Source organism: Muscardinus avellanarius (assembly GCF_963383645.1).
Source record: "Muscardinus avellanarius genome assembly, chromosome: 7".
NCBI classification, from domain to species: Eukaryota; Metazoa; Chordata; class Mammalia; order Rodentia; family Gliridae; genus Muscardinus; species Muscardinus avellanarius.
In genome coordinates, this window is record NC_137793.1 from 3,831,144 (window position 1) to 3,848,543 (window position 17,400).

General features: G+C 41.4%; 1 protein-coding gene across 3 annotated transcripts in view; it reads left to right on the top strand.

Moving 5' to 3' along the window:
* The window catches only part of FNIP1 (folliculin interacting protein 1), a gene marked incomplete at both ends in the record, with an annotated part of 88,430 nt that extends 73,393 nt beyond the window's left edge, over positions 1-15,037 (top strand). For all 3 annotated transcript variants that reach the window (XM_080699114.1, XM_080699115.1, XM_080699116.1), the window contains 7 exons: positions 1,132-1,278; positions 2,082-2,251; positions 4,748-6,164; positions 8,062-8,230; positions 8,997-9,194; positions 10,825-10,940; positions 14,959-15,037. In XM_080699114.1, coding sequence (XP_080555240.1) covers positions 1,132-1,278; positions 2,082-2,251; positions 4,748-6,164; positions 8,062-8,230; positions 8,997-9,194; positions 10,825-10,940; positions 14,959-15,037 — 2,296 coding nt within the window. The remainder of the gene's footprint in view (positions 1-1,131; positions 1,279-2,081; positions 2,252-4,747; positions 6,165-8,061; positions 8,231-8,996; positions 9,195-10,824; positions 10,941-14,958) is intronic.
* Positions 15,038-17,400: the final 2,363 nt, after the last annotated feature.

Genomic DNA, 17,400 nt, shown 5'->3' on the forward strand with positions numbered 1-17,400 from the left:
TTTGAGAACTGCTTCAGCAAGTAGCTAGACTCTCAGCAACCTAGTGAGACCCTGTTTCAAAATAAAAATTTTTAAATAAGGCTGAAGGTGTAGGTTGGGCGTAGAATGCCCCTGGGTTCTATCCCCAGTATCCCCCCCCAAAAATGGCAGGACATTATTTTATAGTTTCTTCAAGATTTTACTAGTTTGTTCAGCTTCTGCTTTGCAAAAAGTTTATTGAGTATATAGGACTTGGTTGAATAGATACTGATATAAAAGAAAAGAATTACCTTCTGGGATATACATTGTAGTGTTTTAGGGGAGAGCCCCTGGCATAGGACTAGGTTTGTCTAAAGTAATCCAAGATCCAGCTAGGAAAGCACTTTAATGACTGTACAGTAATCTTCCTTGTGTTGATTCAAGGAAAACTGCAGACGATTGAGAGTCATAAAGCACAGCATACATGTTTAGAGGTCTTTTTGTTCTTCAGAACTTTCTACTAAAGAGCAGCAAAATGATGCTGTTAGACCACTGTCCTGAGTGGGTGGCTAGTTCAGTTCTTATCTGGTAGGATGTTTTTCTTGTGTTCTTGGTTATTTACGATATACTTAAGTGCTGCATATGCTTTAGGATTGTAGACTTAGATGGGGTTCCTGCATCTTACAGGGAGAGGAAACTGAGGCCTAAGGAAGAGAAAGAATTTAGGGCACACAGTGCCGGGGGCAGAGCCAACACCAGGACCAGGATATTTTATTTTTCTGGGTACTGGGGATGGAGCCCAGGGGCGTTCTACCTCCGAGCTACACCCCCAACCGATTTTTTTATTCTTTATTTTGAAACAGGGTCTCACTGAGTTGCAAAGGGCCTCACTAAGTAGCTGAGGCTGGCTGTGAACTGTGAGCCTCCTGTCTCCAGCTCCCAAATGCTTGGCTTACAAGCGTGCACCACCGCATCCGGCTCAGGACCGAGATATATTAGAATAATGTACAAAACATATCCTGTGCTGCTGACAAAGGAGGAAAGACTTTCCTCAAAAGCTTTTCTCATGGACTTTTCTTAAAGCTTTAATAATTGAGGAGTAAGGCCCAATCTAGCAGTGAGCATATGTAGTTGGTGGAACCATAAATTTCATAATGTGTCTTCCCTTTTTAGGACAACAATCTGCAATCTTTATACAATGCCACGAATTGGAGAGCCCGTCTGGCTTACGATGATGTCAGGGGCTCCAGGGAAGAACCAGCTCTGCCACCGCTTCATGAAGGAGTTTACTTTTCTAATGGAGAATGCAGCCAAGAATCAGTATGACTTACTTCATTTATTTGCTTGCTTGTTTATATGTTATCATTCACTATAACTAGACATTCTGTGTGCATGTGCAAACCTAGCTATAGAGCTGGGCGAATGATCCACTATCTTTGTAACTGTTTCTGTTTTTATTAAAAACAGTATTTTTAAAAAAACAATAGGATATGGAATAGTGCCACAGAACCTTACGAAATTTCAGACATTGTACAGGATTCTCTGAGGCTTTCATATTCTGTGAGTTGTGTATCCATTTATCATAGTTTAATTTCATAGGAAAGAGGTTAAAAAACAAGTAAGGCAGTTCTAGACTTCCAGTGATACATTTTTACTGCGATATTTTGTCATACTGTTTGCATTTAACTATTCAGCCAGTCTTCAGAGTCCAGATGAATAATTCAGTTGTTTTTGTTCTCTTTGATGCTAGCAAAGTTTGCTTAATACTTTCCTTTATTTTTCCCATTCAGTAACCTGGAAATGTAAGAATCTGCTGGTTGATTTATTAAGGAACTAGACACATTAAATATTGTAAAAAAAAATCCATAGTTTTTGAAGTAAAATGGCATTTTTGTTTTATAATTGTGAATGTTCAGTTTGTTTTTAAGGACTTTCTTTGATTTCTTCCCAAGGAAAAGATTTATAGACTTTTCTTCTCGTCCTGGGTGCACCTGCCTTTCCTCCCCGCCCGTCCCTCTCCTGTCTGGCCGCATGAGAGTGTGCTCTTTGCTTCCTCCATCAGAGCATTCTGTGCAAGGTTCGTGGAAGTGGACGGGGTCTGACAGGGTATGTTTTGTTTTCAGATTCTTGCCAGCTCTCATCACTGCAGTCTTGACCAATCATCTTGCCTGGGTCCCAACAGTCATGCCAAATGGACAACCACCTATAAAAATATTTTTAGAAAAACATTCCTCTCAGAGTGTGGACATGTTGGCAAAGACTCATCCATATAACCCACTTTGGGCACAACTGGGTATGTAGTTTGGAAATCCTTATATTATTACTAAACTTTTGTTTAACTGTCTGGAATGACTTCATAGCAAGGAACAAAACCTTTTCTTTAATCCCTTCATGGTAAAGCATCCTTCTTGCACTTGTCCTTCCATGTCTGCCCAACTGCTGTCACCTCAGTGCATAGTTAGAGAGCTGCAGGTCCAGCAGGAGTTGCAGACTGGTGCTGGTTTACTGGCAACTTCAGGGTTTTCAGAGTGTTTTGTTTTCATACTTGGAGTTAAAAATTTAGCCTGGAAAGGGCCGATCATAAAGTCACCTGTGGTAGCTAGAATAAATCTCGATAAGAGAGAAGTAGTTCATTGAGAGTTTTGTTGTTCCAATATTTGGTCTGCTTTTCAAGTCTTTTGGAAAGTGGTTTCCTTAGTACTATACACTACTGAATAAATGGGTACTAGGAGAGAGTGGACGAATGGTAAGTTCTGGCATGAGGGAGGCATGGTGGTAGGAGCACAGGCTGTGGGGTTAGACACACCACTTTGTGGTGGTGGTGGTACTGGAAGTGAAGCCCTAGGGCATTCCACTCTGAGCTGTGCCCCCAGCCGTATTTAATTTATTTTTATTAACAGGGCCTTGGCCTTGCTAGGTTGCTGAGGGCCTCACAAAGTTGCTGAGGCTGGATGTGAACCTGCAATCCTCCTGTCTCAGCCTCCTAAGTACAGAGATTAAGGTGTGCACCATCGGATTGGATTTGTTTTCTTCTTTATAAAATGGAGATGATAAGGAATAGTACTTCAAGATGTTAAGGAATTTAAATGAAATAATGCCTGCAATGTGGATTGGGCAGTGTCTGGTAAACGTAGCTGCTATAACTTTTATTCAGTTTCTTTTGGGTAGTGAAAGGGAGATACCATCAGGACGCTTTGGTGACCTTGTAGCAACTTTGGTAGGGTGCTGTGGTGGTGAGTTTGCCAGGCAATTGGCATAAGGTTTACTAAGTCATGTAACCAGCTTCCCTCCATCCTTGTCGCTTTATTGAGTTATGATTTACACACAGTAAATTGAATTAATTTATAATAGCTTTGTGTTACTTGGGATTGAACCTAGGTGCATTCTACCTCCAAACTACACCCCAGGTCTTTTTATGTTTTGTTTTGAAACAGGGTCTCACTAGTTTGCTGAGTCTCACTACTTGCTGGATCTGGCTAGGAACCTGAGATCTTGTCTTATCCTCCCATGTACTGGAATTACAGGTTGTGCTCCCATAGCTGGTGTACATGGATCTTGAAAGTGCACCTTTAGCATGTTGACCTACATATACATGTGTTTTTTACCTCTGGATCCATCAGTACAATCACAGTGGTTCATGCAGCCATCACGTCCAGAGGGCTCTGGTGCCCTCTTGTGAGCCTCCCTCCTGCTCCGCTGTGTTCTTTCTGTTCACACTCTGCCCATCTCCACACACTGTAGATTACTTTTTATCTTCTAATATAGTATATGCTATTTTTGGTCTGTTTTAGTAATTCATTTTTTAAATGCTGAGTATTATTCCTTGCATGGGTATTAACACACCTAATTTTAAGTCAAATAATTCAGTAGTATTTTCTATTGGGATTTTTCAAATTTGTTTTCAATTCCGCAATCATATTTTGAGTGCTTATTATATCCAAAGATCTGAGCAAAGAGCACTAGAGGTTATAAAGATAAGTAATTTGGTCTCTGCCCTCAAGAAGTTCACAATCTCAGTCGGGTGTGGTGGCACATACAGAGACAGGAGGATCATAGGTTCGAGGCCAGTCTCAACAACTCAGTGAGGCCTTCCACAACTCAGCAAGACCTTGTTTCAAAACAAAAAATAAAATAGGGCTGGGGTGTGTGTGGCTCAGAGGCAGAATGCCCCTGGTTTCCATCCCCAGCAACCCTCCACCCTGCCACATAACACACATACAAAATAAGGAGTTTTTGTAAAGTTAAAATTGAGATTTTTAAGTTTCTGTACTGATAGCTTTCAAAAATTTGGTTTATATCAATGGTTTGTAGTCTGCATTTAAGTTTGCTTGCATTGAGCTATGACGTAAGTGTAGGGACACGCGCTGTAGCTCGCCCAGCTCTGCCTGTGCCTCCACTTACCCTTCCCTCCCTCGTCAGCGGCGGGCTCTGCGATTCTCTCTTCTGCATTGTCAGCGTAGAATCCTTACGCCCATAGTACTTCAGGCAGTAGCAGCACCTGCTTACGTAAGTGGCTCTGCATGGGGCCTGGTGCTGGGAAGATGCTGGGAAGATGTGACTTTCAGAATTCTGAGTTTTCAGAACCACAACAGCTATGTGAAGAGGAAGTTAGAAAACCTCTTCTTTCGTCTTTCTTTGTTGCTAAAAGCATTCCTGGATAGTCAGTCCTGTTTTAAAGAAGTAAGTAAATTTGAAGCACTCCTCATACGACAAGGGTGGGTTTCTCATAACTCTAATAGCCTGCTTATGGCGTGTAGAGGATGTACAGTAACCGAACTTTCCATTGCAGGGGACTTGTATGGCGCTATTGGCTCTCCTGTACGGCTAGCAAGGACTGTGGTAGTTGGCAAACGACAAGACATGGTCCAGAGGCTGCTTTATTTCCTCACTTATTTTATAAGATGCTCTGAACTTCAAGAAACCCATCTTTTAGAAAATGGGGAAGATGAAGCCATCGTTATGCCAGGCACAGTGATTACTACTACTTTAGAGAAGGGTGAAATAGAGGAATCAGAGTATGTGCTTATCACAATGCATAGAAACAAAAGCAGTTTGCTCTTTAAAGAGTCAGAAGAAATGAGAACTTCTAATTGTAACTGTAAATATTGCAGTCATCCACTCCTTGGGCAAAACTTAGACAATGTGTCACAACAAGAGAAAGAAGATATTCAAAACAGTTCTAAGGAACGTCTAGGGATTACAGGTGAATGCCAAATGATTCCTCCTGACTGCCAAGAAGAAAATGCTATTGATGTTAAACAGTATAGAGATAAATTAAGAACTTGCCTTGACACAAAGCTAGAGACGGTTGTTTGCACGGGATCTGCTCCAGTAGACAAGTCGGTATTGTCAGAGACAGGCTCAGAGCCGACAGAGGAAACATGGCAGAGCAAAGAAGTGCTGGATTCAGATAATCCCACAGACAAATCCAGGAGGTCCACGGGAGTGACTGTGGAAAAGAAACCTCCAGATAAGACTGTGCCTGCTGCATTTTCTTGTGAGGCCACCCAGACAAAAGTTACTTTCCTTATTGGGGATTCCATGTCACCCGATTCGGATACTGAGCTCCGGAGTCAGGCAGTGGTGGATCAGATCACCAGGCATCACACCAAGCCTTTGCAGGAAGACAGAGCAGCTGTCAGCGAGCATCAAGAAACCGAACAGGCAACCACGGCCCCCTGTGCAGAGTCGGCTCCACAGAACATGGTTTCTGCACAGCTCTGTGAACTCCCCTGTTGGGGTCATTCAGACCCAGAAAGCATGAGCTTATTTGATGAATATTTTAATGATGATTCAATTGAAACCAGGACTATTGATGATGTTCCAGTTAAAACAGGTACAGACAGTAAAGAACACTGCTGTGTGCTAGAGTTTTCAAAAAGACTATGTACAACAAATAGCAAACAGAACAATGAACTTTGTAAATGTGTAGAAGCAGTTCACCAAGATTCATATAAAACCTGCTTTCCTCAGCAGGACCAAAGGCATACACTCTCCATTCTTGTCCCCCATGGGGATAAAGAGAGTTCAGAGAAAAAAATTGCTATAGGAACTGAATGGGACATTCCGAGAAATGAAAGCTCAGATAGTGCCCTTGGGGAGAGTGAGAGTGAAGATACAGGGCAAGATATGGCCAGGCCAGTCAGCAGCTACTATGGAGGAGAGCAGGAAGACTGGGCAGAAGAGGACGAAATACCTTTTCCTGGGTAAGTAGAACATCTCCACCTTCAGCAGGCCCTATCTACATTTAGCTCGTCTTTGTAGGTTGGTGGTAGTTAATATAAAAAATGTAGCCAGGCACGGTGGTGACACCTGTAACCCCGGTACTTGGGAGACTGAGAAAGGAGGATGGCAGGTGTGAGGACAGCCTCAGCAACTTAGCCCCTGCTTCAAAATAAAAAGTAAAATAGGGCTAGGGTATAGCTTGGAGGTAGAATGCCCCTGACTTCACTCCCCAATAAAACCCCACCACCACTACAAGAGGAGGCTGGAAACCTATCATTGCCCAGAGCATGGATGAAACTGGGGGTCATTATGCTTAGTGAAGTAAGCCAGGCTCTGTGTAGGCATCAGAGAAAAGTTACAGGATTTAGATGGTGTGTAGATGACACTCCTTAGAAGTTTTCTGGATTTTTGGAGTGAATTATGCCTCCAAAATGGACCTACCACTCAGGAAAAGAACCACTGCAAAGGTAGGAAATGGCTGTTCAGAATAAATTGGCCAAGAATAAAAGGAAAACAGGGTATGTGTACTCTAGATCAAATACACAAGGAGAAAAATTCATTCTAGAAAAATGTTACATACCTGGATTTGGACTTGAGAGATAAATTTAACTGCTTTGTTTTCAATGGTGGTTTTCAGAATCTGATTGTGTTAAGAATGTGTTACAAAGACAGTTCTTAAAAGTATGTTACTAGCTGAGCACGGTGGTGTATGCCCGTAATCCCAGTATTTGAAAGGCTGAAACGGGAGGATTGAAGGTTCAAAGACAGCCCCGGCAATATAGAGAGACTCTCAGCCGTCTAGTGAGACCCTGTTTCAAAACAAAAGTTAAAAAGGGCTTGGGGCATAGCTCAGAGGGAGAGTGCCCAGGGTTCAATCCTCAGGCCCAAGGGGTGGGTGAAAGAGTTTGTTAAGAAGGGTTCCTGTCGATTTCAAAGGTTTGTTTTTTTTTCCCCGAACTGGGGGTGGAACCCAGGGGCAGTCTGCATCCAGTGACACTCCCAGCGCTATTTTTTCTTCTTTATTTGGAAACAGGGTCTCACTGAGTTGCAAAGGGCCTCACTAACTGAGGCTGGCTTTGAACCTGCACGATCCTCCTGTCTCGGTCTCCCAAGTGCTGGGATTACAAGCATGCGCCACCACGCCTGGCCTTCCCAGACCTATTTTATACTTTATTTGGAAACAGGGTCTCACTGAGTTGCGGAGGGCCTCACTCAGTAGCTGAGGCTGGCTTCGAACCCGTGTGATCCTCCTGTCTCCGCCTCCCAAGTGCTGGGATGACAAGCGTGTGTCACCGCGCCCGGCTTGTTTTTGTGTATATCCAGAACAAGCTCTGGTAGCCGGCAGGACCCAGATTGCCTGGCGTTTCTGGCCACGCGCCTGTGTCACAGTCATTGCTCTCTCAATCTGTCACTTGATGCACAGCACTCACCGTACATTTCTCTAAAAATCAGAGGTTCTTGTCCATTAAGAGAGTGTTTACAGTCTGTTCGAGCACTTGAGCCAGGTTTTAATTTAAGGATGATTTTACTCAGTATATTTTATAGAAAACAATGATAGGGATTGTGATAGAAATAGGGATTAGGAGAGTTCAAAACTCCCCTCCTTCCCCTGATACTGGGGTGGAACCCAGGGGCATTCTACCTCTGAGCTACATTCCCAGCCCTATATCTTATTCTTTATTTTGAAACGGTCTCACTGAGTTGCCAGAGGCCTCGCTAAGTGGCTGAGGCTGGCCTTGAACAACGATCCTCCTGTCTCAGCTTCCCAAAGGCTGGATTAAAAGGTATGCCACCATGCCCGGCTTTCAAATCTTTTTTTAATTGTAAAATATGTTTATTGCTAACTAGATTTTCTTTCCTTGGGAAATTCTTTTCTAGTTCAAAGTTAATTGAAGTGAGTGCTGTTCAGCCCAACATTGCCAACTTTGGGAGGTCCTTACTAGGTGGCTACTGCTCATCTTATGTGCCTGACTTTGTTCTTCAAGGGATTGGGAGTGATGAGCGGCTCCGTCAGTGTCTGCTGTCGGATCTTTCTCATGCTGTGCAGGTGAGTGACATTTACTGTTTTTGTATATGTCTATATTCTTTTTTTTTTTTTTTTTGTGGTACTGGGAATGGAACCCAGGGGCATTCAGCCTCCAAGCTACACCTCCAGTCCTATTTATTTTTTTATTCTTTTAGTCTTTATTAAAACAGGGTCTCACTAAGTTGCGGAGGGCCTCACTAAGTAGCTGAGGCGAACCTGTGTGATCCTCCTGTCTCAGCCTCCCAAGCGCTGGGATTACAAGCGTGGACCATCACGCCTGGCTCAATGTACTAAGATTTTTAGAAGATAAACCACCCCTTCTGTGAAAAATCCCAATTGGTCATGATACATAGTCTTTTCTGTGTGTTGCTTGATTTGACTTATGTTTAGTTGTGGACTTTGTAGCTATATTCCTGTTGAATATTGATCTGTAGTTTCTTGGTGATATTTCTGTCTGGCTGTAATCCCAGGGTGACTATGACTCCTGGAATGTTTTGGGAGGTAGTCTCCCTTTACTTTCTGGGATTGTTTCTAAAGGATTTTTACTGTTTTTTTCTCTGAATGCTTCATGGAGTTGCCTAATGAAGACATCTAAGCCAGTGCTATTTCTCTATTTATTTTATATGGTATCAGGGATTGAACCCAGGAATTTTTTTCCCAGTAGCTGTAAGAATTTAATACTCTTTTTTGTGCTTTTGTTTAGTAATTTTTCATTGCCTCATCCCATTTTCATTGTCCTTGGAGCCTTATTTTCTTACCATAAGTTGAAATTTCTTTTTCTTTGTAGCATCCAGTGTTGGATGAACCAATCGCAGAAGCAGTCTGTATCATAGCTGATATGGATAAATGGACTGTTCAGGTGGCCAGCAGCCAGAGGCGAGTGACAGATAATAAACTGGGAAAAGAAGTCTTGGTTTCCAGTCTTGTTTCCAACTTGCTTCATTCCACTCTTCAGCTTTACAAGCATAACTTGTCTCCAAATTTTGTAAGTATGTGTAAGGCTTGAGTGGCTTTGAGCACTCATGGGTGATTTTACTCTACTTAGTATGGGTTCACTTTAAATACTATTGTTAGCTTCATTGTTCTTCTGAAAGAGCATGTAATGGAATAAATACCCCCCCCAATTGTGACAGTTTGGAGCTGGGATTTGGGGAGATGATTAAGATCAAATCGTGAGAGTAGGTGTGCAGGACGGGGTTAGTTGCCTAATATAAGGAAGAGAGAAAGATCCTTTTCTGTGTACCCTCTGGGGACTTCGCAAGATGACAGGCGTCACCGGCCAAAGAGGGAGATTGTCAGGCCGCAGTGTGCTTGCTCCCTGGTGTCAACTCTGGCTTCCAGGCTGCGAGCCAGTAAATTTCTGTCCAGGCCAGTCATCCTGTGCTGTTTGATGTTAACCTTAGGACGGAAGGGAGTATGTATACATCTAGGTACTATCATTTCATCAGCCAAGATTTATATTTTGCGGTACTAGGGTTTGAGCTTAGGGGGTTTCTACCTCTGAGCTATGTTCCCAGCCCCCACCCCCATGCCTTTGTGTGGCACTGGAGATTGAACTTAGGGACATTCTACCTCTGAGCTACACCCCTAGACCTAATTTTTTTATTGTGAAACAGGGTCTCACTAGAGAGACTCACTACTTGCTGAGGTTAGCCTCAAATCTGATATTCTTCTATCTCAGCCTCCCAAGTACTGGGATTACAGATGTGTGCCACCACACCTGGCTCCTATTTTAATTTTCATTTTGAAATATGTTCTAAGTTGCTAAGGACTTCGCCAAACTGCCGAGGCTGGCCTCAAATCTGTGATGCTCCTGTCTCTGCCTCCTACAGACTGGGATTGCAGTATGCATTGCCTCCCACCAGCAACCAGGGTTTTGGATCAGGTGCAGTGTGGTCATGCTTTGTATCCCTAAGCTTTGTGTGCTCCAGTGCATTCTGGGCCCTTACTTTTATGTCGGTACTTTGAATGGTGTAACTATTGACTGAACCCAGGGGTAGTCTACCTTCACCTGTACCCTCAGACTTTTTTTTTCCCCCCTTCGGTACTGGGCAATTGAACTCAGACATTCTACCTCTGAGCTATAGCCCTATTTTTTATTCTTTATTTTGGAACAGAGTCTTATTAAATTATAGAGGGCCTCACTAAATAGCTGAGGTTGGCCATAAACCTGTGATCCTCCTGTCTCAGCCTCCCAAATATTGGGATTACAAGAGTGTACCATTATGCCTGGCTAAACCCCCAGCCTTAAAAAAAAATAAAGTTGCTGAGGTTGGCCTTGAACCTGAAAACCTCCTGTCTCAACCTCTCAAGTACTGGTATGACAGGTGTACGCCACCACGTCCGACTAAAAATGATTAAAATGCTCAATTTCATGTGTATTTTACCACAATTAGATAACAAAAAGTTAACATTGTAGAAGCTAATCTTTTAAATGAGCCAGAAACAAATTTACTCTTCTTTTTTATCTGAAATCTAATGTGTTCTGAATTTTAGTTCATGTTGAAATTACTAAATAGAATTGTTAAAAAAAAAAAAAGATGCTTTGCAATTTGACATTGTCAAGGCGTTGGAGCCAGTTTTCTGACATAGTTCTTGGTTCTTCTCTTTTGCAGTGTGTAATGCATCTTGAAGACCGGCTGCAGGAGCTGTACTTCAAGAGTAAAATGCTGTCGGAGTACCTGAGGGGGCAGATGCGCGTCCACGTCAAGGAGCTGGGAGTGGTTCTTGGGTGTGTTCATGTTCTCTTCTGGCTGTGCTCTTCTTGTTGTTCGCTCATACACAAGGGATGCTTCTTAAAATCCTTCTCCTTCCTTTGAAGTGTCTTCCCATTTGTATTTGGACACTTATTCAGGTTGCTCTGTAGCATACAGAAACAGATTCCCTGTTGTCCACGGATTGGAGAGGTCTCCCTTGGGCTATTTGTCACAAAGCGTATTTTGAGGATATAGTCACAGTGAATTAAAATCTTAATTTTTATCTTAAAAAAATAATCAGCTAAGTGTGGTGGCACATGCTTGTAATCGCACGTTTGTAATTCCAGCTCTTGGGAGGCTGAGACAGGAGGATCTCATAGCTTCAAAGACAGCCTCAGCTACTTAGTGAGGTTCTCAGCAACTCCATGAGACCTTGTTTCCAAATAAAGTATAAAATAGGTCTACGAATATAGCCTGGAGGTGGAAAAGGTTTACCACAAAAAACAAAGAAACAAAAAGCCAAAAAAACCCAAACTCATAAGCCATCATGGTGACATATATTTGCAATTCCAGTACTTAGGAGGCTAAGATAGGAGGATTTCCGGTTTGAGGCCAGCCTCAGCAATTTAGTGAGATCCTGTTTTAAAATGAAAGTACTGAGGGTGTAGCTTAGAGATAGCATGCCCCTAAATCCAATCCCTAGTACAAAAAAAGAAAAAAAGCCAGGCGTGGTGGCACACGCTTGTAATCCCAGCATTTGGGAGGCTGAGACCAGAGGATCGCGGTTCGTGGACAGCCTCAGCTATTTAGTAGGCCCTCTGCAACTCAGTGAGACCCGGTTTCAAAATAAAGAATTAAAAAAATAGGGCAGGGAGTGTAGCTCGGAACTCAAATGCCCCTGGGTTTCATCCCCAGACTCGCAAATAAATAAACAAACAAACAAACAAATAAGAAAACAAGGACTCTTATTTTATGTATGTATGTATATATAATGTATTTACTTTTTCTGGTACTGGGAGCGAACCCAGGGGCATGCTACCTCCCAACTACACTCTTCACCCTATTTTATTATTTTATTTGGAAACAGGGTTTCACTAAGTTGCTGAGGCTGGCCTTGAATCTATGCTCCTCCACTCTCAGTCTCCCAGGTTCTGGCATGATAGGATTGTGTTATTATGTCCAGTTTATGAGTATTTGTTAAATACATTGTAAACTGGTGTGTGTGTGTGTGTGTGTGTGTGTGTGTGTGTGTGTGTGTGTGTGTGTTACTGGGGATTGAACCCAGGGGCACTTTACCACTGAGTTCCATCTCCACTGCTTTTTAATTTTGTTACTGAGATTTGAACCCAGGGACATTCTACCTGAGCTATACCCTCAGCCCTATTGTATTTTTCTTTCTTTCTTTTTTTTTTTTTTTTGAAACAGAGTCTCACTAAGTTTTTCAGGGTTTTGCTAAATTGCTGAGGCTGGCTTCAGTCCTGCAATTCTGTTTTGCTGTCTCGGTTATTTCTTTTCCTGGGTGGCCATGGCTGGCCTGGAGCTTGCAGTCCTTCTGTCTTAGAATCATTGCAGTCACAGGCCTGTGCCACTGTTTCAAGTCCATCATCCCAAGGCTCTATCTTGCCTCAGCTGAGCGGACTTAAATGATTCTGCGGATACAGTACCTTTTATGCTTATTACTCCTTACCATTATCTGAATATTATTTCTGCCAGGTGTGTTGGCACACAACTGATTCCAGAAACTTGGGAGGCTGGGGCAGCAGGGTCAGAATGTCACAGTCAGCCTGGGTGACGAGCAAGACCCTGTCTCAAAGCAAAAGCGAAGGGGTTGGGGATGTAGCTCAGTAGTAGGATGTGTCTGGGTTCAATTGAGAGCGAGAGAGCGCCGGAGGGGGAGGGAGGGGAAGGGAAGTTCTCTAGTATGCTGAGAGAAGAACAGGAAGCGGGGCAGAGTTCAGCCCATCTTCCTGTGTTCTGTGACTGCTTTTTCTGTTTTTCATGACCACTTTTTTTGTGTGTGTGTATGTAAACCACTTCATGAAATGCTGGTTGGAGGAATTAAAACAAGATAGAATTTTTATCCAATCAGCTTTTATGAAGGGACAAGGAACCAACGTCATTTAGAGCCCACTGTGTAGCCAAGTGTGGTGCCACACACTTGAAATTCTGGTTCTTGGGAGGATGAATCAGGAGCACCCTAGATTCTCTGCCAGCCGCAGCCACTTAGCAAGACTCCTAGCCATTTACTGAGACCCTATTTCAAAATAAAATAGGGTTGGATATGTAGCTCAAAGGTAGACTGCCTCTAGATTTAATCCCATTTGCCTTTAAATGAAACCACTTCAAAAAATACACACACACACACACACACACACACACACACACACACACACACACACACTTCACCCTCCTGTGTGTGTGTGTGTTACCAGGAATTGAACCCACCCAGGGATTTCTACCACTGAATTGTACCTCCGACTTTTTAAAATTTTTAAATTTTAACTCATATATATGTTTTTTGTTTTTTTTTTTTTGCTGCAGATGGTAACTGGTAACCAGGGGGCATTCTACCTCTAAGCTATACCTCCAGCCCTATTTTTTATTCTTATATTCTTTATATTATTATTATTATTATTATTATTATTATTATTATTATTTTGGTGGTACTGGGGATGGAACCCTTCTACCTCCGGGCTATTTCTATTTTATATTTTATTTGGAAACAGGGTCTCTTAAGCCAGTGAGGCTGGCTTCGAACTTGTGTGATCCTTCTGTCTCTGCTCCCAAGCACGGGGATTACAAGCGTGTACCACGCCACCTGGCTTATTCTTTATTTTGAAACAAGCTCTTAACTAAGTTACAGAGGGCCTCACTAAGTAGCTGATGCTGGCTGTGAACCTGCGATCCTCCTAGCTCAGCCTCTCAAGTGCTGGGATTACAAGGATGCACCACCACAACCTCAATTTTTTTAAAACTTTGAAATAGCCAGGCGTGGTGGCACACGCTTGGGAGGTGGAGACTGGAGGATCGCGCAGGTTTGAAGTCAGCTGCCCTGGCTTAAGAGACCCTGTTTCCAAAAATAAAAAAGTATAAAATAGGTCTGGAAGTATAGCCTGGAGGTAGAAGGGCTTCCAGGAACCCCAGTACCACCACCCCCCCACCAAAAAAAAAAAGAAAGAAAAAGAAAGTCTAGCCAAATTACCATGCACTGGCCTTGAACTTGCAATTTCCCTGTCTTAGCCTCCCCAATACTGGGATTATAGGTGATTACCACTGCCCCTCCCACATATTTTATATAGACATAGTTAATACAAAATGCTATCTGAAAAGTACAAGTATTAATCCCCACAAACAATGAGAAGTAGTATTTATTACCAGACAATTTATATATGTATTTGTATATCTATTTATGTTTGTCTTTATTATGTATTTGTTTTGGTACTGGGGATTGAATTCAGGGACATTCTACATCTGAGCTAGACCCTCAGCCTTATTTTATTTTATTTTAATTTTTGGTTTTGAAGCAGAGTCTTGCTAAATTGTTGAGAGTCTAAGTTGTTGACTCAAACCTGTGATCCTATTCTGTTAGCCTCCCAAGAACTGGGATTACAGGTGTGCACTACCATCCCAGTCTTTTACCAGACTTTAAAGGTCTTTGCCATCCTGCTAGTTAAAGTTGCATCTGATTTTATCCATATTCTTCTAATCATGAGTTAAGTGTGAGTAGCTTTTTCTACATGTGTTGGCCATATTTCTTTTTCTATAAATTATTTGTTATTAGAAGCATTTTTTTTTTTTTATCTTTGCAGAACTGGGGATTGAGACGCTTTCTTGTGTCCGTGACTTCATTTCCTGTGTTTAGAAGCTCCCCTTTCTTTAAAATCCGTGTTCTGAGTTTTACTTACTTACGGAGAGTTATCCTTAGCTCTCTCAGCCTTTTCCTTTTGGCCAGGGTGACCCCTTAACTGCTGAGTGGCATTACAGGCAGTGGTCCTTACACATAGGATTCATGTGCTGAGTGCAGAAACCTGATCTGAGATTTCTTTATTGCAGGATTGAATCCAGCGACCTTCCTCTTCTGGCTGCTGTAGCAAGCACGCATTCTCCATATGTTGCTCAAATCCTCCTTTAACATGCCTAAAAGGTAACTTTGGTGGCGAGTTAAATAGAAACCAAGGAAGCAGATACAACTTATGGAAACTCTCGGACCTCCATCTGAATGATCCTGTCTCTGGGTACCCTGCACTGCATTGCATATTCTTTGTACATTGAATGGCCTTTTCTTCCTAACTGGACTTTGTGTGGTAGTCGATTTTTAACCAAGTAAAATCAAAGCAGCATAAATAATTTGGGGAGGCATTTAAAAAAGCCAAAGTGTAACTTAGGATTTCCACAAGGCGGTGACACGGAGGAACGTCCTGTATCCCTATACCATCAACAGACGCCTCGCGAGTAAAAGGGCCAGAAATGGCCATTTCATCAACTCTTAATTCTTTATTTGTAAGTTACAGAGATGTATAAAAACCGCGATTGTTATTTTGTTTTGCAATTTGAAACAGCTAATTTCTGGTTATTTCTCAGAGTAAGTTTTTTAAACAGCCTGTTAATTATAACAAACTCAGAATAATGAGTGAAAGTGTGTGTTATGTTGTCCACCCCAGTGTACATATGTATCTATTTTTTTATAAAGCAGAGGTAGAATTACAAGATTGGTAAACATATCTTTTAACAAAAAGTTTTCAACTAGTATTAATTATATGTAATGTTGAAATAATTACTTTTTGGTGATTTTTCTGTTTAACACACTCTAAAATATATGTAAATCCAGTCTTTTTTTTTAAGGCTGAGGAATGTAGATTCCTAAAATAAAAATACTACTTTATACCATTTGTTTTTTAATTATGAGCTAATTCTTATAAATACTAACATTTACATGTTCACTAATTTAATAAATAAAAAGTAGGATTAAAAATTGCACCAAAGCATTGGCAAAAAATAATACTATTTTCTTTAAAATTGCTCAGGTAGTCAAATCCCATATTTTAAGTATCAGCCCTTCTTGAACCATAGAAGCAAAATATTTCACAGCTTAATAATATTTAATTTACACTGATAGGACTTGTAAATTATTCTTTTTTTCTGAGAGTTCCTTTGTTCCAAAAGCTGATTTTTTCCAAATATCCTCATTTTTCAATTATTGTTCTTTGTATATACTGTAGACTGTTGCTTGTAAGGAAGCAAGCTCATGTGAGTAATGTCAATAGAAAGTGGGTGGGTAAGGACCTCAATACGAGTCACCTCAGTTTACCTGAGCATGCTGCATTATGGGCCGTTCTGGCTTGTTTTGTCTAAGGTACATTCAATGCCAGGAATAAAGTTGGTTTGTGCTTTGACTATTTTCATCAAAATTATTGATTAGTTAAAAGGAAACATTTGCATATTGAGTTACTAAATACATTTATTAGGTAATGCGTTCATTCTTGTTATTTAAATTTTCAGTAATTAATGGACATTGTTTAATTTGTTTAGTCTTCAACCTTGGGTGGTTGTGTGGGCTCCCATCTTGCCTCGCTTTTCCTGTTACGTAAGGGACTTCTAACCACACAAGAAGCAGCGGGCGTTTAATGGAACGTAAACCTGGAACTGGTGGGCCTCTACCTTGGCCTCCTTTTAGGTGGCTCCAGTTCATTCCCGAGTCCCCCGCAGGTGACTTTCTGCCAAGGAGTCTTTATGGATGTGTTTTCTTTGGTGTAATTATCTTATTCCATTTATTAACAATATTTTCTTTTGGAAATTAAGTAAGTTGATCTATTTGGCAGAATTCAGAATCTAGAAAACTTCCTAGATGGGCCATTGTACATTCTTTTTGATTGTGGCTCAGAATAACGTGTAGCATGTAGGTAATGTCTGTTCCTAGGTATTGGTCATCAAACAGTTCTCGGTCCTGTCCATCTGAGATGTCTAACAAGTGACTACTTAGGAGTTCTATTCTTTCATAAGTAAATGGCTCATGCACCTGTTATTCTTAAAACTAAGCTTTGACAAGAAGGAAAAGGCTTATACTTTCTTAAACAATCATTACTCCTTTTAGGATTCCTGGAGTTTATAATTTCAACCATTCTGCAACATCTAGCACCTTCATCATAATCATTCATTCCTTGCAGAGCCCAAGGAATGAGTTATTTCTAGGTGCTCAGAACATGAATATGAGACAGTTTTCGCCCATTTGAAATAATCTTTTGAACTTCTGTGGTACAGACAAATAGGTGTTAAAAATAAAAATTACATGTTTGTTGCCCCAAGAAATGAAAAAGGGAGCTTTTGTGTTCTAGAATTAAAACAAATTCTCCATATATACAAACTAATAGGTTTGATTTTAAGTGTCCTGACATTTATCAATATATCTTAATTTTGAGTTTGAAAATATTAAGCGCAATAAACATACTAGCACAGATTTCATTTTCTGAAACTGGCATACACAGGATGAACTAAAAG